The sequence below is a fragment of the Mobula hypostoma genome, chromosome 9 (genome assembly GCF_963921235.1).
Source record: "Mobula hypostoma chromosome 9, sMobHyp1.1, whole genome shotgun sequence".
NCBI lineage: Eukaryota > Metazoa > Chordata > Chondrichthyes > Myliobatiformes > Myliobatidae > Mobula > Mobula hypostoma.
The window spans coordinates 5,334,482-5,360,312 of record NC_086105.1 but is presented as its reverse complement, the minus strand read 5'-3'; the positions used below and the strand labels follow the sequence as shown (position 1 = coordinate 5,360,312).

The 25,831-nt window shown below is 45.3% G+C and overlaps 1 protein-coding gene across 9 annotated transcripts in view; it reads left to right on the top strand.

The window, feature by feature from the left end:
• The first annotated feature begins 617 nt into the window (after positions 1-617).
• Positions 618-25,831, top strand: part of LOC134351471 (uncharacterized) — a 191,333-nt gene continuing 166,119 nt past the window's right edge. For 6 of the 9 annotated variants that reach the window (XM_063057657.1, XM_063057652.1, XM_063057654.1 and 3 more), the window contains exons 1-2: positions 618-994; positions 23,496-23,564. In XM_063057657.1, the coding sequence (XP_062913727.1) occupies positions 743-994; positions 23,496-23,564 (321 nt within the window). In that variant the 5' untranslated portion in view covers positions 618-742. The remainder of the gene's footprint in view (positions 995-23,495; positions 23,565-25,831) is intronic. The other 3 variants (XM_063057661.1, XM_063057656.1, XM_063057653.1) reach the window with 2 other exon arrangements.

Sequence of the window (25,831 nt, the reverse complement as noted above, 5' to 3'; positions counted from 1 at the left end):
TGTGTCTCTGTGATATCATTCTGGAAAAACATTGTATCATTTCTTAATGCATGCATTATTAAATGACAATAAAAGAGGACTGCGTGTCCTCATAATCTAATTTTCATACACAACACTCTCTAGAGCTCACAGAGAATGGTGTGAAAAACAAGCAAAAAAATCCAGTGATCGGCATTTCTGTGGGTGAAAATGTCTTGTTAATGAGAGAGGTCAGATGAGAATGGCCGGACTGGTTCAAGCTGACAGGAAGGTGATAGTAAGTCAAACAACCACACGTTACAACAGTAGTTTGCAGAAGAGCATCGCTGAACGTACAACATGTTGAACTTTGAAATGGATGGGCTACAGCAGCAGAAGACACAATCATACACTCAGTGACAACTACTAGGTATAGGAGGTACCTAATAAAATGGCCCCTGAGTGTATTTATCCTGTCATTTCCTCTACACTTCTCACCAACAATACATTTGAAACTGTACTTTTGTTTCTGAAATGAAGTGTATTCATGTGTTACGTTTTGCAATGGTTGGATTACTGCCCCGTGACCGTTGTCAACCCTCTGCATTCCTCCCCAGTTTAACATTCACAGACTGACCTAAGAATGCAAACCACAGGCATTTCAGTACTCTGTGGGTGAGGACTCGATGTCCACTCGAATGGCTTTGACTGAGTCAGTTCCTGATCTCCTATCCCTCTTCAACATCTCTGCTAACGTCTGCTGCCCACCTGCCTGGGAATAGAGATGAGACCATATGACTTCGGATGTCCACCACGCCCACTGCACCAGTGGGCACCCAGAGACTGTTCTCAAACTAAGAAGGGAAGAGTTCCTCTGTGTGTCCGGGATAACTCCCAGCACCTCCTGGGTCTGGGTCTGGGGAGAAAGAAGACCTGGCTCTACCAGAGACGGCACGTGAAGCCACCCCTGCATGCCACACATGCGAAATGTCTTCAATGGCCCAGCCACAGCTCAGCAAACATTTGCCTGTCCAAGGTACGTGGAGTGGTGATACTGTAGGAAGTGATTCTCTGTCACTGACCCGTGTGTGTGTGTGTGTTTGTGCACCTGTGTGTGTGTGTGGGTGAGTGTGTGTGTGTGTGTGTGTGAGAGAGAGAGAGAGAGAGTGTGTGTGTGAGAGAGAGTGTGTGGGTGAGTGTGTGTGTGCACACCTGTGTGTATGTATGTGTGAGTGAGTGTGTGCGTGTGAGTGTGTGTGTGGGTGAGTGTGTGTGTGTGTGTGTGTGCGTGTGTGTGTGTGTGTGTGGTGGGGGGTGAGTGTGTGTGTGTGTGTGTGTGTGTGTGGTGGGGGGTGAGTGTGTGTGTGTGTGTGTGGAAGGATATGACAGTGAAACAAGGATCTCTAGGACACATCTGTAAGTCTTTGAAATGAATACTAACTGGTTGTTCAGTTATTTATGGTCGTGAAGGAGGCTGCGGCCATTGTAGGCGAGTTATTCAGCGAGCACACCCTCCCTTTTTGTGCTTTCTCTTTTTGGTTTAAGCCCCTTTCGGGGCCAGTTCAAGGATCAGTAACATAACATTTATTCAACCTCCCCTCCCTCCCCCACCCACATGTACCCACAGTGCTGATTGGAATCAGGTTAAAGCTGAAAGGAGAAAGGGCAAATGTGTAACGCCAGCCCGGGCAGCAGGGTTACTCTACCATTTACACTTTGTTTAGAGGTCAGACTCTCATTGTGAGGCTTCTGACCTTCGATAATCTCGACTGGGCCACAATGCCTAGTCTCTCTCGGGAAGAACTTAATTAAAGACAATTGATTTTTTTCCCCTACATTTGCTTTTGAAAAGCGCTGTGTTTTACTGCCGTGGTTATTGGAGAGAAGGAATGGGGAAGGCTTTGTTGGGACTGAAAAGGTACAGGAACTCCATGGTGTTTCCTGAATCATTGCCCCTCGGCCAGGATCCCTGTCTTCGATAGCAGAGGACCTTTCTGGCAGGTTTTCAACAGATCTCACTTACGGGGGAAAAAGTCACAGATCCAGCCATCCTGCAGAACCATTCTTGGCTCTGGAACTAAGGTTCCTTCCAAGGGCTGAATCCGCTTAAAGTCAGGAATGAGGAGATGCCAGGGAGAGTCTCGAGATCACTGTGAACAGATCTTAGTCTTGCCGAAGGACTTTAAAGACAGTATTCCTATTGTGTCAGAGCAGTATGACCACTGTTTTCTGTCGAGAGCACTATATTCAAGGGGACAGGAGCAGGAGGGTTTGGGGGTATCTAAGAGTCTCTTAAATGTGCTTAACTGTATCTGCCTCTACCAGCACCCTCGCAATGAGTACCATACTCTGAGTAGAAAACCCTTCTCTGACATCCCCCTATACTTTTCTCCAATCACTTTAAACTTATGCCCCCTCGCATAAGCCATTGGATGGCGGGATGGAGATACGTCTCTACCAAAGGTGGTGTAAGGTGCTTCTTCCCTCCACTAGCCTGCAGGTCACCCTTGGGCAAGGTGTATCACCTGCTTACTGCCCCCCACCCCCGGATCAGGGTCACGTGAATCCACGGGAGCAGGTGGTGGATGGTTGTGTGAGCAGCTGGTGCAATTACAAGTCCTGGTTATGCGACCACTGACGCCAGGCAGACAATCTCTGAAGAGTATTGGCGATGAATGACTGGGGTCATACATCGTCTAAGGATGCTGCCCAGAAGAAGGCAATGGCAAACCACTCCTGTAGAAAAACTTGCCAAGAACAGTCAGGGTCGTGGATAGATTGAAAACCATGATCATCCACGTCATACGACACGGCACATAGCGATGATGATGATGATGATGTTCTAGGTATTTCTGCCCTAGGAAAAAGTCTCTGGCTGTCCACTTGATCTATGCCTGTCATTATCTTGTACACCGCCATCAAGTCACCTCATCCTCGTTTGCTCCAGAGAGAAAAGATCCATTGAAATTTGTTGAAAGTGACAAGGCAAGGCAGCTTGGACAAGTGGGTCAAAAGACTGTGGTATTGTGAGTATTATAAATATAAGTATATATAGGCTGCCACTGTAACACAGCAGTCAATGCGACATTGTTACAGTTTGGAGTTCAATTCGGTAAAATGCTTGCATGTGCATGTGGGTTCCCTCCGGGTGCTCTGGTTTCCTCCCACAGTCCAAAGACATATCGGTTGGTAGGTTAATTGGCCATTGTAAATTGTCCTGTCATTAGGCTAGGGTTAAACGGGTGAGTTGCTGGGCAGAATTGTTCGAAGGGCCGAAAGGCACCATATCTCAGTAAATAAATAAATTGTTCGGCAGTGTATCTCAGTAAAATAAATAAGTAAACATATGAGGAAATAATTGATTACTTTATAAGAACATTTATAAAGAATCTTTATAAAACATTCCGGGCACCAGACATTTGGAACTATGTAAAGAATTTGGAGACATAAGAGATGCTGGAAATCCAGGGCAACACACACAAAATGCTGGAAGAACTCAGCAGGTCAGGCAGCATCTATGGAAATGAATAAGGCCAGGACCCTTCATCAGGATTGGAAAGGAAGGTGGAAAGAGGATTTTGGAGAGGCTGAAGAAGAGGATTATTAGAAAAATTCCATTAAAAAAGTGGCACACACAAAAAATGCTGGTGAACACAGCAGGCCAGGCAGCATCTCTAGGAAGAGGTACAGTCGACGTTTCAGGCCGAGACCCTTCGTCAGGACTAACTGAAGGAAGAGCTAGTAAGAGATTTAAAAGGGGGAGGGGGAGATCCAAAATGATAGGAGAAGACAGGAGGGGGAGGGATGGAGCCAAGAGCTGGACAGGTGATTGGCAAAGGGGATACGAGAGGATCATGAGACAGGAGGTCCGGGAAGAAAGACAGTTGGGGGGGGGACCCAGAGGATGGGCAAGGGGTATATTCAGAGGAACAGAGGGAGAAAAAGGAGAGAGAGAGAAAGAATGTGTGTATAAAAATAAATAACGGACGGGGTACGAGGGGGAGGTGGGGCATTAGTGGAAGTTAGAGAAGTCAATGTTCCTGCCATCAGGTTGGAGGCTACCCAGACGGAATATAAGGTGTTGTTCCTCCAACTTGAGTGTGGCTTCATCTTTAGAGTAGAGGAGGCCGTGGATAGACATGTCAGAATGGGAATGGGGTGTGGAATTAAAATGTGTGGCCACTGGGAGATCCTGCTTTCTCTGGCGGACAGAGCGTAGGTGTTCAGCAAAGCGGTCTCCCAGTCTGCGTCGGGTCTCACCAATATGTAAAAGGCCACATCGGGAGCACCGGACGCAGTATATCACCCCAGCCGACTCACAGGTGAAGTGTCGCCTCACCTGGAAGGACTGTCTGGGGCCCTGAATGGTGGTAAGGGAGGAAGTGTAAGGGTATATGTAGCACTTGTTCCACTTACAAGGATAAGTGCCAGGAGGGAGATCAGTGGGGAGGGATGGGGGGTACGAATGGACAAGGGAGTTGTGTAGGGAGCGATCCCTGCGGAATGCAGAGAGAGGGGGGGAGGGAAAGATGTGCTTAGTGGTGGGATCCCGTTGGAGGTGGCGGAAGTTACAGAGAATAATATGTTGGACCCAGAGGCTGGTGGCGTGGTAGGTGAGGACCAGGGGAACCCTATTCCTAGTGGGGTGGCGGGAGGATGGAGTGAGAGCAGATGTACGTGAAACGGGGGAGATGCGTTTAAGAGCAGAGTTGATAGTGGAGGAAGGGAAGCCCCTTTCTTTAAAAAAGGAGGACATCTCCCTAGTCCTGGAATGAAAAGCCTCATCCTGAGAGCAGATGCGGCGGAGACGGAGGAATTGCGAGAAGGGGACGGCGTTTTTGCAAGAGTCGGGGTGAGAAGAGGAATAGTCCAGATAGCTGTGAGAGTCAGTAGGCTTATAGTAGACATCAGTGGATAAGCTGTCTCCAGAGACAGAGACAGAAAGATCTAGAAAGGGGAGGGAGGTGTCGGAAATGGACCAGGTAAACTTGAGGGCAGGGTGAAAGTTGGAGGCAAAGCTAATGAAGTCAACAAGCTCAGCATGTGTGCAGGAAGCAGTGCCAATGCAGTCGTCGATGTAGCGAAGGAAACGAGGGGAACAGATACCAGAATAGGTACGGAACATAGATTGTTCCACAAAGCCAACAAAAAGGCAGGCATAGCTAGGACCTATACGGGTGCCCATAGCTACACCTTTAGTTTGGAGGAAGTAGGAGGAGCCAAAGGAGAAATTATTAAGAGTAAGGACTAATTCCGCTAGACGGAGCAGAGTGGTGGTAGAGGGGAACTGATTAGGTCTGGAATCCAAAAAGAAGCGTAGAGCTTTGAGACCTTCCTGATGGGGGATGGAAGTATATAGGGACCGACCATCCATGGTGAAAATAAAGCGGTGGGGGTCAGGGAATTTAAAATCATCGAAAAGTTTAAGAGCGTGAGAAGTGTCACGAACATAGGTAGGAAGGGATTGAACAAGGGGTGATAAAACCGTGTCGAGGTATGCAGAAATGAGTTCGGTGGGGCAGGAGCAAGCTGAGACAATAGGTCAGCCAGGACAGGCAGGTTTGTGGATCTTGGGTAGGAGGTAGAAACGGGAAGTGCAAGGTCTGGGAACTATAAGGTTGGTAGCAGTGGATGGGAGATCCCCTGAGTGAATGAAGTCAGTGATGGTGTGGGAGACAATGGCCTGGTGCTCCTTAGTGGGGTCATGATCGAGGGGTAAATAAGAGGAGGTATCCCCGAGTTGTCGCTGTGCCTCGGCAAGGTAGAGGTCAGTACGCCAGACTACAACAGCACCCCCCTTATCGGCAGGTTTAATAATAAGGTTAGGATTAGTGCGGAGGGAGTGGAGAGCAGAGCGTTCTGAAGGAGTGAGGTTGGAATGGGGACAAGGTGCGGTGAAGTTGAGACGGTTGATGTCCCGTCGGCAGTTGGCAATAAAGAGATCCAGAGCAGGCAGAAGACCAGAGCGGGGTGTCCATGAAGAGGAGGAGGGTTGAAGACGGGAGAAGGGGTCATCGGTGGGGGTGGAAGAGTCCTTGAGGAAGAAGTAGGCTCAGAATGCGTCATTTTGTGTCAATGACTACCACAGTCTGAGAATGTGCTGAGAACAGCCCACGAGTGTCTCAACGATTCCGATGCCAATTTAGCATGACCACAATTCCTAACCCTAACCCATACCTGTTTGGCACATAGGGTGCTTAAAGTTTTGCACAGCACTGTATTAATTTTATGTATTGCATTGTACTGCTACTGCAAAAAAAATTATGACATAATTGAGTGATGGTAGACCTAATTGTGATATGGGTCTCTATTGTGGACTGAGAGTGGGAAGGGGGCAGGGAGAGAGGAATCATGGTTGGAAAAAAGGGAAGTGAGCAGGAAGCACCAGTGAGACATTCTGTAATGATAATAAACCAAATGTTTGGAATCAAATGAGGTGTCTCACACCAACTCCTGCCCCTGTTACTCCTGACACTCTTTCTTTGCCACCTGTCCTACATCTCTCCTGCAGTGGTCCACCATCGCCATTCCCAACATCCTTTGCTCCGGCCAGATTTACAAATCGCTCTCCGCTTCATGTTGACAAGTACAGTACTGTTAAAAGGGCTTCAGCACCCGAGCTTATACTGTTTATATGTGCCTAACACTTGTGCATCTTAGGGGTGTGCGAGGAAACCAGAGTTTCCGAAGAAAACCCACATAGTAACTAGGAGAAGGCACGGACAGCAGTGGGAATTGACCATAAGACATAGGAACAGAAGCTGGCCATTCAGCCCAACGAGTATGCTCTGGCATTTCATCATGAAACCTGACCTTCTGATCGCTGTCCCTGTAAAGAGTTCCGCAAACCGCTATGCCACCATGCTGCAAGAGTCTTTTCTGATCCCATTAATTCTTACACTGCTGTGACCAAAGGTTGTCAGGGGAATTATTGGGTAGAAATGAGGCGCATCCTTGAACAGTTAAGGATTTCAAAGGATAAATGATCAAGGATCAACCATATAGTTGATTCGGGTCACTGGCACTGTAAAGCGTTACGTTATCCTACCATTCCGCTCTTGCTCTACGAGTGTGCTGCCCTTATTCATATACCATTGTACATACGTACAGAGAGGAGACATAGTCAGGAAGTAGGGGATATGGAATGAAGGGGACTGGCAAATGAACCAAGGATGAAAAGAAGAGAAACTTCCTTTAACCCAGCAGTGCATCGCGTCTGTGGGATGATTTGGTTGTCATCTTTAAAGTCAAAGTCACAGTCAAAGTGACATGTATTATCAAAATACCATTTACTATCTTGAGATTAATTTTCTTGTGGGCATTTACAGAAATATAAAGAAATGCAATAGAATTAACAAAAAATAATACATAAGCAAAGATTGATAAACAACCAAGGTGCAAAAGAGTACAAATTGTGCAAAAAAAACTGAGAGCTTGAGTTGTAAAAGGGGTTGAGAGGGATAATAAATCAGCCATGATGGAATGACAGAGAAAACTCAATGGGCTGGCGACCCTAACTTCTGTGTCTTATGGTGTTATGGTAAGGAGTCCTTAAATGTGAATCAGTTCAGAGCTGAGGTGAGTGAAGTTATCCATGTTGGTTCAGGGATCTGATAGTTGTAAGGTAATAACTGTTCCTGAACCAGGTGGTGTGGTAACTAAGGCTCCTGTATCTCCTTCCTGATGGAAGCAGTGAGGAGAGAGCATGAAGAAAGATGGAAAAGTAACTGAAAGAGAAAATAATGCAGGGTGCGGAGAGAGAGCGGGGATGTGGAGATATACAGGAACAGCTAGAATGCTTCTACAACGAGTTTGTACAGACTCAATAGGCCAAATAGCCTCCCTCTATGCTGTGACCATCTGAGACTCAACTTGTCCCCAAATTGTGGTTTGAATGTGCTGAGCTTATAATGTGTTGTGTTTATTTATGGGTTAGAGCATTGGCTGATTGGTAGGAGGCAGCAAGTGGGAATAAAGGGATCCTTTCTTGGTTGGCTGCCGCAGGGGTCAGTGTAAGGACCACTTCTTTTTATGCTGTATATCTATGATTTAGATGATGGAATAGATGGCTTTGTTGCCAAGTTTGCAGATGATACGAAGATCGGTGGAGGGGCAGGTAGTGTTGAGGAAACAGGTAGGATGCAGAAGAATGGGCAAGAAAGTGGCAAATGAAATACAATGTTGGAAAATGCATGGTCATGCATTTTGGTAGTAGAAATAAATGTGTAGACTATTTTCTAAATGGGGAGAAAATCCAAAAATCTGGGACACAAAAGGATTTGGGATTCCTTGTGCAGAACAATCTAAAGGTTAACTTGCTGGTTGAGTCAGTGGTGAGGAAGGCAAATGCAATGTTAGCATTCATTTCAAGAGGTCTAGAATACAAGAGCAGGGATGTGATGCTGAGGCTTTATAAGGCACTGGTGAGGCCTCACTTTGAGTATTGTGAACAGTTTTGGCCCCTCATCTTAGAAAAGATGTGCTGGTGTTGGAGAGGGTCCAGAGGAGGTTCACAAGGATGATTCCAGGATTGAAAGGGTTATCATACGAGGAATGTTTGATGGCTCTGGGTCTGTACTCAGTGGAATTCAGAAGGATGAGGGGGGAATCTCACTGAAACCTTTCAAATGTTGAAAGGCCTAGACAGAGTAGATGTGGAAAGGATGTTTCCCATGGTGGGAGAGTCTAGGACAAGAGGGCACAGCCTCAGGATAGAGAGGCACTCTTTCAAACCAGAGGTGCAAAGAAATTTCTTTCGCCAAAGAGTGGTGAATTTGTGGAATTTATTGCCACGTGCAGCTGTGGAGGCCAAGTTGTTTGGCGTATTTAAGGCAGAGATTGATAGGTTCTTGATTGGACATGACATCGAAGGTTACAGGGAGAAGGCCGGGTACTGGGGTTGAGGAGGAAAAAAGGATCAGCCATGATTGAATGGCAGAGCAGACTCGATGGGCCAGATGGCCTAACTCTGCTCCTATGTCTTATGGTCTTGTGGTCACACATTCTTGGGAAAGCATTCAAAGTGGCCATTCTGAATTGCTCTTCAGAGACAGGGTTGGGTAAGGCTAGCACTCTGTCCAATATTCTGTTGTAAATATTGCCAATATCTCATAGGACGACTTGGGAAACTGAGAAAATAAAAAAAAATGAAAATCATGTCTTAATATTTCAAATTTTGAAGGTGATTTTTTTAATTTGTGTTTTTTTGCATAAAACAGAGATTAAAGAGTAGCTTTATTTGTCAGCTGTCCATCAAAACAGATGTCATGTGCCTCAACAACCAACACAGTCTGAGGATATGCTGGGGGCATACCGTACTTTCAGTGCCAACGCAGCATGTCCGCAGCTTACTAACACTAGCCTGTATGTGCTTGGAACATGGGAGGAAACTGGAGCACCCGGAGCACGGGGAGAACGTGCAAACTCCTTACAGGCAGTGGCGGAGGAACAGATCTTGATTGGTGATCACTGGCACAGTAGAGCATTATGCTAACCATGATGTTACTGGGTCATCCTGTGAAATTCTACCTTATATTAACATTTCAAAGAAAGATGCATTTGAAATTCTTTAGTATAATCCTATTCTTCTTAAATACAGTAAATTCGCCCTGTAGTCTTAACCAGGATGATACAATCTGTTGCAACACACACAGAATGCTGGAGAAACTCTGCAGGCCAGACAGGATATATAGAAAAGAGGTAATAGTTGATGTCTGGAAATGAGAGCCTTCATCAGGACTGGAAAGGAAGAGGAGAAGTCCGAGTAAGCAGGTGGGGGGAAGGGAAGAGGAAGTACAAGATGGTAAGTGATAGGTGAATCTGGGAAAGGTGGAGGGGTGAAGTAAAGAGCTGGGAAGTGATTGTTGAAAGAGATAAAGGGCTGAAGAAGGGGGAATCTGATAGGTGAGGACAGAAGATCATGGAAGAAAGGGAAGGGGAGGAGCACCAGAGGGAAGTGATGGCCAGGCAAGGAGATAAGGTGAGAGAGGGAAGCAGGAATGGGGAGTGGTGAAGGAGGGAGGGGTGCAATTACCGGAAGTTCGAGAAATTAGTTTTCGTACCGCCATGTTGGAGGCTATCTGGACAGAATATCAGGTGCTGCTCCTCTAACCTGAGTGTGGCCCCATCGCAGCCGCAGAGGAAACCATGGACTGACATGTCAGAATGGGAATGGGAATGGGAAGTAGAATTGAACTGAAATGATGGCTACCGAGAAATCCCACATTTTGTGGCAGATGGAGCAAAGATGCTCGACAACGCTATCTCCCAATCTACATCAGTCTCACCGATATACAGGTAGCCACCCCGGGAGCATCTGATACAGTAGATGACCCAGCAGATTCAGTGCTGATAAATCTGTTGGGGTCAACAGACTGACGCTGCCTGACCTGCTGGGTTCCTCCAGTACTGTGTGTGTGTTGCTTTAGATCTCCAGCATCTGCTGATTTTCTCTTGTTTTTGATACAGTCTGTTGTTGATTCACCAGGATGGGAAGACTAAAGTTGTGGGAAGATATTGGAGAGGCTGGGCTTGTTTTCTCTGACATGAAGAAGGCTGAGTGGTGACCTAATAGATGTACAGTACAGTGCAAAACTCTGAGGCACATAGACTGTATACAGCCAGGGGCCCAAGGCTTTTGCAGAGTACTGTAGTAATTTTATGTATTGCACTGTACTGCTGCCGTAAAAAGAAAAAGATCTCATGACACATGTGAGTGAAGATAAACCTGATTCCGAGAGGGGTCTCTGTTGTGGACTGACAGTGGGAAGGAGGCAGGGAGAGGGGACTCATGGATGGGAAAAGGGGAAGGGAGAGGGGAGGGAGAGGGGAGGGAGTGGGAACCACCAGAAAGACTTTCTGTAATGATCAACAAACCAAGTGTTTGAAATCAAATGACCTGCCTAGTGTCTCAGGAGTGGGTGTGTCTACATCTGCACCATCCCCCACCCCGGCATTCCTTTTCTGCCACTTGTCCCACATCCCTCCCGCAGCACTCCACCCTCACCATTCCCAACATCCTTTGCTCCCGTCAGATTTACAAACGCGCTGTTTGCTCCACGTTGACTAATACAGTACTGTTCAAAAGTCTTCCCATCCTAGCTATATATATGTGCCTAAGACTTTTGCACAGTACTGTGTGTAAAAGGATGAGAGAGGTAGATAGGATAGATAGTCAACATCTTTTTCCCATGGTAGGAGTATTAAAAATATGAGGGTATAAGTTTAATGAATTTAAAGAGGATATGAGGGTAAAGTTCTTCACACAGAGAGTGGTTAGTATGTGGAACACACTGTTCCCACCATTGCTGGTAACCTTTGGAGGGCAGCACAATGCATAGCAGATACTGTAACACTACTAGAGTGCTAGGGATCGGGGTTCAAGTCCTGCCACGGTCTGTAAGGAGGCTGCCCCGTGACCACGTGGATTTCCTCCGGGTTCTCTGGTTTCCTCCCACACTCCAAAGACACATGGGTTAGGGTGAGTAAGTTGTGGGTATGATATGTTGGTGCCGGAAGCGGGAAGACACATCCAGGCTGTCTGCCAGCTCATCCTCAGACTGTGCTGGTCATCGACGCTAACGGTGAATTTCACTGTATGCTTCGATGTCTCGAGGTACATTTGACAAATAAAGCTAATCTTTAAAGATCTTTAAATATTTGATGGACAACTGTGAAAGTTTCAATGTAAATCATGTTGTCAGAAGAATTTCTATTAATCTTGTGACAGACCACACCAGCATTCGATTCTGAGAGATGTGAGCTTGCCTATAGAAGCTAAATTTTGCTCTCAATTTCAATAAATGGGATTGCAAGATGGTCCACATTACAACAGCATTTCAAATTATTTTTGAAAGCAAGTACTAATTGCTTTTGTGGTTTTGAATAATTGCTGTCCCATGCTTCTAATCAGTGCTGGAAGAATTGCGAACGTGGCCTTGTTTTTAGCTCCCATATACTTGCGCTCTATGACTCAGAATGCCAGTATCTTGCAGGAACACTTGTGCATTTTAATGCTCTATGGAGAGACGCTTCAGACTAAATAAGAGATTCTATTTTGGACTTTTAATCCTGGCAGAAGCTTTGGTTTTCTCATAGACACAAGAGGATCTGCAGATGGTTTAAATCCAGAGCAATATACATACAGTGCTGGAGTAACTCAACTGGTCATGCAGCATCTATGGAGGGGAATATACGGTTGACATTTTGGGCCAAGACCCTTCATCAGGACTGGAAAGAAAGTGGACCAGAGCCTGAATAAGAAGGTGGGGGTGAGGGGAAGACTAGCTGCCAGGTGACAGGTGAGGCCAGCTGAGAGGGAAGGTGGATGGGTAGGGGAAGGGGAATGAAGTGAGAAGCTGGGAGGTGATAGGTGGAAAATGTAAAGGGCTGAAGAAGAAGGAATCTGATAAGAGAAGATGATGGGCCCTGGGCAAAAGGGAAGGAAGAGGGGCACCAGGGAGACTATGACTGTAAAACATAGGAGCAGAATTAGGCAATTCGGTCCATTGAGTCTGTTCTGCCATTCCATCATGCTTGATTCATTATCTTTCTCAACCCCATTCTCCTTCCTTCTCCCCAGAGCCTTTGACACCCTGCTAATGGAGAACCTATCAGCCTCTGCCTGAAATACACCCAATGACTTGGCCTCCATGGCCAGCTGTGGCAGTAGATTCCACAGATTCCCTGCTCTTTGGCTAAAGAAATTCCCCTTTATCTCTTTTCTGAAGGGATGCCCTTCTAACCTGAGGCTGTGCCCTCTGGTCCTGCACTCCCCCACTGTAGGAAATATCCTTGCCATGTCCACTCTATCTAGGCCTTTCAATATTAAATAGACTTCAACGAGTATCCTCCTCAACCTTCTAAACTGCAGCAAGGTGATAGGTAAGGAGAAGGGAAGGGCTAAGAGGGGCCCAGGATGGAGAATCAAAGAAGAGAGGGGTGAAGAAATTACCAGAAGTTTGAGAAATCGATGTTCATGCAGTCAAGTTGGAGGCTACTCAAGTGCTGGTCCTCCAACCTGAAAATAGCCTCATTATGGAGGTAGAGGAGGCCATGGATCAACATGTTGGAATGGGAATGGAAAATGGACTTAAAATGGGTGACCACGGGGAAATCCCACCTCTTGTGGTGGGCGGAGAGGCTCTGCAACAGACATAGTCCTGGGTTCTTGTGGAGCACGTTCTCAGTTGGGCAGCAATGTTTAGATGGACAACTGGAGGGCTGGACGAAGCAATAGCATTGGAGGTTATGGCCCAGAACACTGGCTGAGGCTGCCAGTGTAGTGCTACAGGAGATCGACACCCTCAACAGTGCCGCCTTCCTGACAGAATGCCAAACTAAGACCTTACTCGATCTCACAGCTGGGTGTAAAAGATGGTGTTATCTAGAGGAAGAGAAGATGGCTTTCTCTACTCGTCTGGATTATATGTCCCTCCAGGAAAGTCACTGAAACAAAACAAATAAGTGGGCTAAGTCTGTGTTGCTACTCGTGAGAATTTCTGTGCAGCTGTACGTTCAGGATTGTAACAGTAGCACTCTTCAAAAATCCCTGTCTCTGGAGCAGCAGATCAGAAAGACAAGGGACTCTGCAGATGCTGGAAATCCGGAGCAACGCACACAAAATGCTGGAGGAACTCAGCAGGTCAGGCAGCATCTATGGAAAGGAATAGAGTTATTGTTTCAGGTCAGGAGTCCTGATGAAGGGTCTTGGTCTGACATGACGACTCTTTATTCCTTTCCATAGTTGCTGACTGACCTGCTGAGTTCTTCCAGCATTTTGTGTGTGTCACACTTTATTGGAGGTGAAGGTTGTTTGGACAACGTGAGAATTTTGGGACAATGACGACTGGGCCATAGGCTCATACAGCTTGGAAACAGCTCGTTCAGCCCAACTGGTCAGGCTGGCTAAATGTCTATCCAAGCGAGTGTGTCAGGGCCATAAGAACTTCTCAACATCTCAGTCACTAGGACGTGCCGTTGTCTGACTGCTACCATCAGAAAAGAGCCTGAAAATACACACTCAATGATTCTGGAATAGTTCCTTCCCCTCTGCCATCAGATTTCTGAATGGACATTGAACTCATGCACACTACCTCATTACTTTTTTTATTTCTCTTTTTGCACTACTTATTTCATTTAATCTTTTAAATATATATATACTTTTTACTGTAATTTACAGTTTTTATTATTATGTATTGCACTGTACTGCTGCCACAAAGACAACAAATTTCACGACGTATCCCAGTGATATTAAACCTACTCCTGATTCTGATTACTCTGGCAGCTCGTTTCTCGTACCCACCACCCAGGTCTTACAGATCCAGATTCCATCCTGACCCGTGGAACTGGCATGTTCTCCCTGTGGTATTTCCTTCAGCTGCTCCTGCTTCCTCTCACATTCCAATGACATGCAAGTTGGTGGGTTAATTGGCCACTGTAACTTGCCCCTGCCATGTAGGTGAGGGATTGAATCTAGGGGGAGTTGTTGGGAATGCGGGGAGGTTAAAATGTAGGTTTAGTGTGAACAGGTGTTTGAAGGCCCTTGCGGATTCTGTGGGCCATGCAGCTTGGAAGCACGCCCTTCAGCCCAAATGGTCTATATTGACCAACATGCCTGTCTGATCTGGTCCTATCTCCCTGCTTTTGGCCCACATGAAATCCTCAGCCACTTCCTCTGGCAGCTGGTTTCACATATCTCCCAACCCCTGGAAAATGTTTCCGCCTAACATTTTGGAAGTATTTAATTTATGTAAAGTCTCCAGGGAAACACTGAAGTTGTTGGGGTCCTTAACTAAAAAAAACCTTCTTGTAAGTCTTTAGAGCAAAGTGTGTAGAATAGAGCAGTATACACAGGAACAGGCTCTTCGCCCATAACGCTTGTGCTGAACAAAATGCCAAATGAAACAAAATCTTTTCTCTTTTCCCTGGATATTCGTGTGCCTCGCTAAAACCCACTTAAGCACCACATTCGTAACTGATTCTATTACCATCCTGCCAGCCTGTTCTTGGTAACTACCATTCCAATATGAAAAAGAAACTTCTGCCTCAGATCTCCTTTAAACTTACCCCCTCTCACCTTAAAGCCAAGTCCTCTAGTTATTAACATTTCCACTCTGCAAAATGAGATTCTGATTGTCTACCCTGTCACTGCTTATTATAATTTTTGAGCACATTATGTCTTTATTTAATATTATTATTATATTTTTCTTTTCTTTTTGTACTTGAAAAGTTTGCTGTCTATCGCACAATGATTGTTTGTGTCCATCTTTGTCCTGTATGGTTTTTCATTGATTCCATTGTGTTTCTATTGTGAATGCCCAGAAAAAAATGAATCTTAGGGTGACACATACTATAGGTACTTTGATAATGACTTTGCTTTGAACTTTGAACTTTACAAACTCCTCTCAGTAGCTTTGGAAGGTGTAGCTCTTAACCAAACCACTGTTTCCTACAGTCCTGCTTAAGGTTCTTTGCCCAAAACATCAACTTTTTATTTCTCTCTGTAGGTGCTGAGTTCCTCCAACATTCTGTGTGTGTTACTTTGGATTTCCAGGATCTGCAGAACCTCTTGTGTTGGTGTCTCCTGGAATTATTCTCACACCACCACCCCCCCCCCACCTCTGTAGTCAGTGAACTCAAATGGTTAAACTTTACTAATGAGCAGAGAATTAGGTTACATTTAATTCCCGTTATTGAGTTTTGCTGGTGGATTTAATCACTCTGCATCTAATCTCACGGACATAGTCAGCCAGAAAGCGAGAGTTTCTGAGTCCAACACTTGAGCATCCTGTTACATCTTTGCTTGTCGAGTGCCTTGCCGGACAATCTGCTCTTGAGCTTTCGGGTGCCTTTATGTATTGTAGCAGGCCACTTGTGCGTGTTTTTGTAAGGGCTCTGAACCATTAAACCCTCCCCATTACAAACCATCTGCCATCACCATCCTAAATGTTAACTAGAACTATCCGTGCTATCTACCGCCAGCAACCTTGCCCGAGCCTTTGTTTATGAAAAAGCACTATTGTGCTTCACTGGAGATCCGTCTTGTTTGATTAGCTGCTTTCCATTACCATTATCCTTGTTATTTTCTCTCGGTATAGCTGTTCCTTATCTATCTGTCACTGTATATCCTCCCCCTGTGTGATGTCTGTTCTAAACACACCAGCCTTTGCCTCCAGCAGCTGATTAGCTCCAACGAGGTAATTGTTTTCCCAAGTACCTCCAATCTGATGTTTAATTCCCTCTCGGCTGTCAGCTTCCATTAATAGGCTGTCGTTCACTTAAGTTAAATAATTATGATTAATTTATAATGCCATTTTTGGGTGAATTAAGGAACAATCATTCAAATTGAATCAATTGAAAGCCCTAGATCGAGTAGAAGGGCATGTTATGTTGGCGCCGGAATGCGTGGCAACATCTGTGGACTGTCCCTAGCATTTCCTCGTCTGTTTGCGCAAATGACACATGTTTTGCTGTACATAGCTGGCTGGTGGTGTAGTGGCATCTGCACTGGACCTCGAGGTGAGTGGTCCCAGGTTCGAATCCGGCCGGCTCCTTGCACGCTTTCCGTCCGAGTGTCAAGCCAGCTACTCGGCCTGGGATGACAACAGACAAATGGTAAAGAACTGGGAAGGTTGCCACCCGATGTGCCACAAGGTGCAGTGAGGAACTAATTCCGATGTACATGTCATAAATAAGTCAATCTGAATCTGGATCTGGATGTGGGGAGGACGTTTCCAATCATGGAAAAGTGTAGAACCAGAGGGAACAGCCTCAGAATAGAAGGACGTCCCTTTAGAACAGAGTTGAGGAGGAATTTCCTTAGCCAGAGAATGGTGGATAGTTTCTTGATTAGTAAGGACTTCAAAGCTTATGGGGAAAAGGCAGGAGAATGGAGTTAGAGAAGGTATTGAATCAGCTATGAATGGTCTAGTCCTGCTCCTGTGGCTTATGGTCGTATGGAATGTGAGGGGAATTGAATGAGATTGGGGTAAGTGGGTCAACAAGCAAACAGCTGGAGGGACTGACTGGATCAAGCAGTTCTGATGTAGGGAATCTACCCGAAATGTTGACAGATTCTCCTCCTCCACCCCTCTCCCTCCCACAGATGCCCCTTGCCCCACAGGCTGTGCGTTGCTCCAGATTTACTCTATTCAGGGCTTTCAATATTCGGCAGGGGACCTGACGTAGATTGGGGGATCGCTTCGTTGAGCATCTTTGCCCCATCCGCTAGAACAGCCAAGTTCTACCGCTGCTCAGCCATTTTAATTCCACTTCCCATTCCCACAGTTACATACCTGTCCACAGCCTCCTCTACTGCCATGTCGAGGCCAGGTTAGAGGAAAAGCATCTCATACTTCATTTGGTAGTCTCCAACCTGATGGCATCAACATCGATTTCTCTAATTGCTGGTAACCTCTCTCCTCTGTCCCCTCCCTCCCCCTCCTCTTTGTTTTACCTTATCCCTCTGGCCCCAAAACCCTTCTCTTATCCCTCCTCCGCCCTCATGACCTACCCATCACCCAATCCTAACCACCCCATCTCCTTCCCTTTATTCCACGGCCCACTGTTGTCTCCCATCAGAGTAGCACAGTCACTTTACAGTGACAGCAGCTGGAGTTCAATTCCTGCTGCTTTCTATAAGGAGTTCCCATGTTCTCTCCATGACTGTGTGGGTTTCCTCTTGGGCTCTGGTTTCCTCCCACTGTCCAAAGGCGTACTGGTTGGGGCTTAGTGAGCAGTGGATATGCTATGTCAACGCAGGAACTGCGGTGACCCTTGCGGGCTGCCCCCAGCACATCCTCGGACCGTGTTGATTGTTGATGCAACCAATGCATTTCACTGTTTGTTCGATGCTTCAATGTATGTGTAACAATTAAAAATAATCTTTACCTGTGCTCACCCAGGTAGTGAGGCCGCCAAGTTGGATAGATTTACTACATCTGTATCTGGGTTGAGCAGGGTCTCTGATGGAAGCTGGTTGGACACAATTAGGTGACATGGGCGATAGGAGTGAGAGTGCTTGAACAGAAGTTCCTGAAGATGCTTGACTGGGTGGATGTAAAGTGGAGAATTTAGAAGTATGGACCAATGCTTTAAGGGTTGCCCATTTAAGACCAAGGTGAGGCAAAAATTCAGATTCAGATTCCTCTATTTATCACCTGTACATTGAAACGTCGTCATGGAAACGGTTGATCACGACTGAGTTACTCTCAACACCATTCTCCTGCCTTTTCCCCACTATCTTTCACACTCTCATTAATCAAGAACCTATCAACATCTGCTTTAAATATAACCAATGACTTGCCCTCCACAGCTGTCTGTAGCAATGGATTCCACAGATTCACCACCCTCTAGCTAAAGAATTACCTTCTCATCTCTGTTCTAAAGGGACTTTGTATTCTGAAGCTCTGCCCTCTGGTCCTAGATTCTCCCACTGTTGGAAACATGTCCACTCTATAAAGGCCTTTCAATATTGAAAGGCAGGAACGGGATACTGATTGTGGATGATCAGCCATGATCACAGTGAATGGTGGTGCTGGCTCGAAGGGCCGAATGGCCTACTCCTGCACCTATTGTCTATTGTATTCGATGGGTTTCAATGATACATCCCCCATCCCTGCTATTCTTCTAAATCCAGTGTATAAAGGCCCAAAGCCATCAAACACTCCTTATATGTTAACCCTTTCATTCCAGGATAATTCTCCTGAACTTTCCCAGAACCCTCTCCAAGGCCAGCACATCCTTGCTTAGACAAGGGGTGAAAAACTGCTCAATGCGATCTTTCCATTGTCTTATGAAGCCCCAGCTTTAGATCTTTGCTTTTATATTCTAGCCCTCCTAAAATGAATACTAACGGAGTGTCACTGTAGCGTAGCAGATATTACAATACTATTAGAGCTCGGGGTGTTGGAATTCAGAGTTCAGTTTCAGGGCTATCTGAAAGGAGTTTGTAAGTTCTCCCCAAGAATACAGAATCAGAATCAGACTCAGGTTTATTATCACCGGCATGTGATGTGAAATTTGTTAACTTATCAGGAGCAGTTCAATGCGATACATAATAAATAAGAAAGAAAAAATAATAAATATAATAATAATCAATAAACAACTAAATTTCAAAATTATGTATACTGAATAGATTAAAAACGTGCAAAAACAGAAATACTGTACATTAAAAAATGTGAGGTAGTGTCGAAAGATTCAATGTCCATTTAGGAATCGAATGGCAGAGGGGAAGAAGCTGTTCCTGAATCGCTGAGTGTGTGCCTTCAGGCTTCTGTATCTCCTACCTGATGGTAACAGTGAGAAAAGGGCATGCCCTGGGTACTGGAGGTCCTTAATAATGGATGCTGCCTTTCTGAGACACCGCTCCCTAAAGACGTCCTGGGTACTTTGTAGGCTAATACTCAAGCTGGAGCTGACTAGATTTACAACCCTCTGCAGCTTCTTTTGGTCCTGTGCAGTAGCTCCTCCATACCAGACAGTGATGCAGCCTGGTAGAATGCTCTCTATGGTACAACTATAGAAGTTTTTGAGTGTATTTGTTGACATGCCAAATCTCTTCAAACTCCTAATTAAAGTATAGCCACTGTCTTGCCTTCTTCATAACTACATCGATATGTTGGGACCAGGTTAGATCCTCAGAGATCTTGACACACAGGAACTTGAAGCTGCTCACTCTCTCCACTTCTGATCCCTCTATGAGGATTGGTATGTGTTCCTTCGTCTTACCCTTCCTGAAGTCCACGATCAGCTCTTTCGTCTTACTGACGTTGAGTGCCAGGTTGTTGCTGTGGCACCATTCCACTGGTTGGCATATCTCACTCCTGTATGCCCTCTCGTCATCACCTGACATTCTACCAAAATGGGTTTTCCCTGGGTGCTTTGGTTTCTGCCCACATTCCAAAGACATACCAGTTAGTAGGTTAATTAGCTGTCCATTGTAGATTGTCCTGTGATTAGGCTAGGGTTAAATAAGTGGGTTGTTGGGCGGGTGGTGTGGCTCGTTGGGCTGGAAGGGCTGGATTTGCTGTTTCTCTAAATAAATAAACTCAATAAATCTATCACTTAGGGACCACTCAGACTGAGTGGTTAACTGACCCACACACCTTGGGGAAACTGTAGGAAGGGGGAAATCAATGCATGGAGAACGTGTAAACTCTGCACAGATAGCACCCAAGATCAGAATTGAACCTGGGTCTCCGGTACTGAGGAGCACTGGCTCTACCCACCATGCCATGCGCTGCCCACTATTCTAAGGTGGCACAAACAAACGCTTCATACCATCTTAAAAGTTTCTTCCCTCAGTTAATCTGATCAACCCTTTATTTAGCCCCCTCGCTCTCCCCTCTATTATCTCAGTCACTGTACTATACCGTAAATGCTTTAAACCACATTGTATAATGCTGCTTACACTGTTTCACCCATGGACTGTTTGCCCCACTCCCATAGGGAGGAGTTAGGTAACATCTACTCCAGGACCACCAGACTCAAAATCTATTACTTCCATCAAGAAGTAAGGCTGACCAACATTATCACTACTTTATTATTTCCTGTACAGCCTGGCATCACTTTATGGACATACAATCAATTTATGTATATAAGCTAATTTATGTATTTATATTTTCTGTGTGTTTTTATTATTATTGTTGTGTTCTTTATCTAATTGTTTTTTGTGCTGCATCAGATCCAGAGTAACGATTCTCCCTGCACTTGAGTATGAGAAATGACATTGAATAATCTTGAATTTTGAATTGCAAATACATGCTGCTATTCATGTCTTCAGACCACAGAACAGGACATCACAGGAACAGGCCCTTCGGCCCACAGTGGTGTGCCTAACCAATTAAATTAGCAATCAAATGGCCAACTAACTCTCCTGCCACAATGTCCATATCCTTCTGTTTCCATCACATTCATGTGCTTATCTAAACATTTCTTAAACATCCCAAATGAATGCACATTTTAGTCTAAATTTGTACTTTAAGCTCTAACTTTAGTTTTTAGGTAATATTTATTTTTATAATTGTTGTACACTGTTGTTTTTTGCTGCAAGTCACACCCTGACTATCACACCACAGCAAATTCGGACTATAGGTATATGTATAAGGAGAATAAAGTTGATCCTTGATTTGGAGTTTGAGATTATTTGGTATGTCACCAAAGACTCTAGCAAATTTCTACAGTTGTGGGGAGCATTCTGACTGGTTACATCACCATCTGGTATGGTGAGGCCTCTGCACAGAATCGGATAAAGCTGCAGAGAGTTGTAAACTTGGCCAGCTCCATCGTGGGCACTAGTCATCCCAACATCCAGGACATCTTCAAAACGCGACGCCTCAAAAGGGCAGCGTCCATCATTAAGGACCCCCATCACCCAGGACATGCCCTCTCCTCATTGCTACCATCATGGATGAGGTACAGGTGCCTGAAGACACACACTCAACAATTCAGGAACAATATCTTCCCGTTTGCCTTCAGTTTTCTGAATGGACAATGAATTTATGAATATTACCTCAGTATTATTTTACTTCTCTTTTTGCACTACTTGTTTAATTTAATTTTATATATACATCAAGTCAAGTCAAGTTTATTGTCATTTAGCTGTATACGTATATACTGTCAAACGAGACAACGTTTCTCCAAACCAGGGTGTAAAGCACTGTAGTATATTAAGGCATCTGTTAGTCTTGCGAGACCATGGATCTACGCCTGGAAAGTCTTCACTCTCCAGGACACAGGCCTGGGCAAGGTTGTATGGAAGACCAGCAGTTGCCCATGCTGCAAGTCTCCCCTCTCCACGACACCGATGTTGTCTAAGGGAAGGGCATTAGGACCCATACAGCTTGGCCCCAGTGTTGTCACAGAGCAATGTGTGATTAAGTGCTTTGCTCAAGGACACAACACACTGCCTTGGCTGGGGCTCGAACTCACGACCTTCAGGTCGCTAGTCGAATGCCTTAACCATTTGGCCATGTGCCCACTCTATAGTATATATAACACACATTACACAAGATAACTTATGAAAGTAAGGATGAAATCTTCAGATGAAACACACATAAATAAACAAAGTAAAGTGCATAAAGTAAATATTGCAGGGTACAGAACAAAGTAACCGGTGTCAGTTTGGATGCGACGCGGCAGGGAGTTCAGAAGCCTAATGACCTGACGGAAGAAACGGTTTCCCATCCTCACTGTTCTTGTCTTTATGCATCAGAGTCTCCTGTCTGAGGGTAGAAAGTCAAAGAGGATGCTGGGTGGATGGGTGGGATCCTTGATAATACTAAGGGCCCTGTGCACGAGGTGGTCCTGATAAATGTCCCCGATGGATGGTAGGGAGACCCCATGATCCTCTCAGCTGTTCTCACAGCCATTTGTAGGGACTTCTGGTCCAATGCTCAACTGCTCCCAGACCAGATGGAGAGGCAACTTCTCAGGACCCTCTCAATGGTGCTCCTGTAAAATTCTGTTTATATATACTTACTGTAATTTATAGTTTCTATTATTATCTGCAGCTTAATGAGAAAAAGACTAAGGAGGTGGTGGTAGACCTGAGGAGAGCTAAGGTAACGGTGACCCCTATTTCCATCCAGGGGGTCAGTGTGGACATGGTGGAGGATTACAAATAACTGGGAAATGAATTGACAATAAACTGGACTGGTCAAAGAACACTGAGGCTGTCTACAAGAAGGGTCAGAGCCGTCTCTATTTCCTGAGGAGACTGAGGTCCTTTAACATCTGCTGGATGATGCTGAGGATGTTCTACGAGTCTGTGGTGGCCAGTGCTATCATGTTTGCTGTTGTGTGCTGGGGCAACAGGCTGAGGGTGGCAGACACCAACAGAATCAACAAACTCATTCGTAAGGCCAGTGATGTTGTGGGGATGGAACTGGACTCTCTGACGGTGGTGTCTGAAAAGAGGATGCTGTCTAAGTTGCATGCCATCTTGGTCAATGTCTCCCATCCACTACATAATGTACTGGGTGGGCACAGGAGTACATTCAGCCAGAGACTCATTCCACCGAGATGCAACACAGAGCGTCATAGGAAGTCATTCCTGCCTGTGGCCATCGAACTTTACAACTCCTCCCTTGGAGGGCCAGACACCCTGAGCCAATAGGCTGGTCCTGGACTTATTTCATAATTTACTGGTATAATGTACATTTTACTATTTAACTATTTATGGTTCTATTACTATTTATTATTTATGGTGCAACTGTAATGAAAACCAATTTCACTCGGGATCAATAAAGTATGACTATGACTATGACTATGACTAGTACATTGTATTGCTGCCACAAAACAGCAAATGTCATGATATGCCAGTGATTTTAAATTTGATCCTGATCCCCTGTCCCTGCTCTACATTAACATTGGACTGTTTCTCCTGTACACTAGAGTCAGAGTGAATGTTGTGTTTGAGTAACCATAGGACTGAAGTTCCCAGGAACAGAATGTTCCGGTGGGCTTCACATGTCTGCACTTGGCCAGTCTGCATCAGTGAGCTGGAACGTGAGACGTGTTTAATTTGTCGTTTGCAGGCCGGACCACACTACTTCACCTTTGTGAGCAGGGTTCGACTGTGGGATCGGGTGCAGACTCACAACCCCGTAAGTAAGAGAGGATTTCTGGTCTGTCTGGTAGATAAAGTAATAAACCATGTGAGCACAGAGAGATAGAACTCCACAGCTCGGAAACAGGCACTTCGGCCCATCTAGTCCATGCTGAACTATTAATCTGACTAGACCCACTAACCTGCAGCTGGACCGTTGCCTTCTATATCCCTTCTACTTATCTAAACTTCTCTTAAATGTTGCAATGGAACCCACATCTGCTACTTCCTCTGGCAGCTCACAAGTATGGAAACATGCCCTTGGGCCCCTCTAGTCCATGCTATCATAAAGCCAGATTAAAACTTACAATCAAAATATGTATATCTTACTTATACTACCTTGAGATTCATTTTACAATATAGAACACACAACACTATAGGACAGTACTGGCCCTTCCGCCCGTAATGTTGTGCCAACTTTTTAACCTACTGTAAAATCAGTCTAACCTTCCACGCCGCCTACCCCCCACATAACTCTCTATTATCCTTTCATCCATGTGCCTGTCTCAGAGTTTCTTAGATATCCCAAGCCTATCTGTCTCTATCACCATCCCTGGCCAGGTGTTCCATGCACCCACCGCTCCGTGTAAAAAAAATACCTCTGACACCCCCCTTATCAATCACCTTAACATTATGCCCCTGATATTAGCTATTTTAGCCCTGCAACAAGTCTCTGGCTTCCCAGTCAATCTATGCCTCTTAGCATTTTATACAGCTCTATCAAGTCACCTCTCCTGTTCCTTCATTTCGAAGAGAAAAGGCCAGGCTCACTCAATCTATTCCCACAAGGCAAGCTCTCTGATCCGGGCAGCATCCTGGTAAATCCTAGTGAGAGTGAAGGGATGGTGATATAGACTATTTCCAAGTCAGGCTGGTGTGTGAGTTGGGTGGCATTTGCAGGGGCAGTGTTCCCCACGCTTTTGCTGGCCTTGGCCTACCAGCTGGTAGAGATGGTGGGTTTGGAAGATGCTGTCTGTCTGTTGAGTTGCTCCAGACGGTACAAGCTGGTGCTACTCTGGTGATGGTGTGAGTGAATGGTGCTTTATGGTCTTTCCTTTAAACAAGGAGACAAAGTTCTGTATTCAGTGCTCCAAACGTGGCCTCAGCAAAGCAAATACCCATTGGATTTACCTGGATGCTTTCGGTGACTTTGTGATCTGGTGTCATATATTCTGTGTTTTCCACTTCTTTTTGCCATTTGTGCAATTTGTTCACAAACAACAGGAAAACTGCAGATGGTGGAAATCCAAGCAACACACACAAAATGCTGGAGGAACTCAGTAGGCCTGCTGAAGGGTTTCAGCTTGAAATGTCAACTGTGCTTTATTCCATAGATGCTGCCTGGTCCGCTGAGTTCCTCCAGCATTTTGTGTGTGTTGTGCAATTTTCTCCCTTTTTCCTGCCCGCTGTGGGCTTGATGTTTTTCTTTGAACGAGTTGCATGTTTTTTTTGTTTTGTGGCTGGCTGTGGGAGATGAATCTCAAGAGTTGTACACTACCTACAAACTTTGATAATAAGTGAACTTTGAATCTTTGAAGCTTTAATTTTAACAGATTGACAGGTGGAGGTAATCACCTCTCTCTACCAGCAACACCATCTCCCCCTTTTGATCTTGAAAAGTTTTTTATTAAGCTCAGGTTTTTTTGGTGAAACATATTTGGATCCTGAAATCTTAAATATTAGGGATACTGTACATTTATTTGTCACATGTACATTGAAACATCAAAACATGCAGTGGAATGAGTCATTTGCACAAAACAACTAACACTGTCCGAGACTGTGCTGGGGGCAGCCTGCAAGAGTTGCCATACTCCCAGGGCCAACCCGTAAGCATGCCCACAACCCGTACATCTTTGGAATGTAGGAGGAAACTGAAGCTCCCAGTGGAAATCTATGGGGTCACAGGGAGAATGTACAAACTCCTTGCAGACAGTGATGGGATTTGAACCTGGGTCGCTGATGCTGTAATAGTGTTCTGCTAACTGCTACACTACCGGGCTGCTTCATGGTTTGATTAATTCTGGTGATTTAATGAAAACTCTATGCTTTGAGGGACACTAATGCACCTGAGGAGAAAGTGGTCTCATTGGTGGATGGGTCAACAACTGGCAAACACAGGTTTAAGGTTTGGAGTAGAGGATAGAACATCAAATGTAAAACAGTCCAACATAGGAACGGGCCATTCGGCCCACAGTCTGTGCTGAACACGATGTTGAAGTAAGCTAGATTGCTCCTATCTGCACATGACCCCCATCTCTCCAGTCC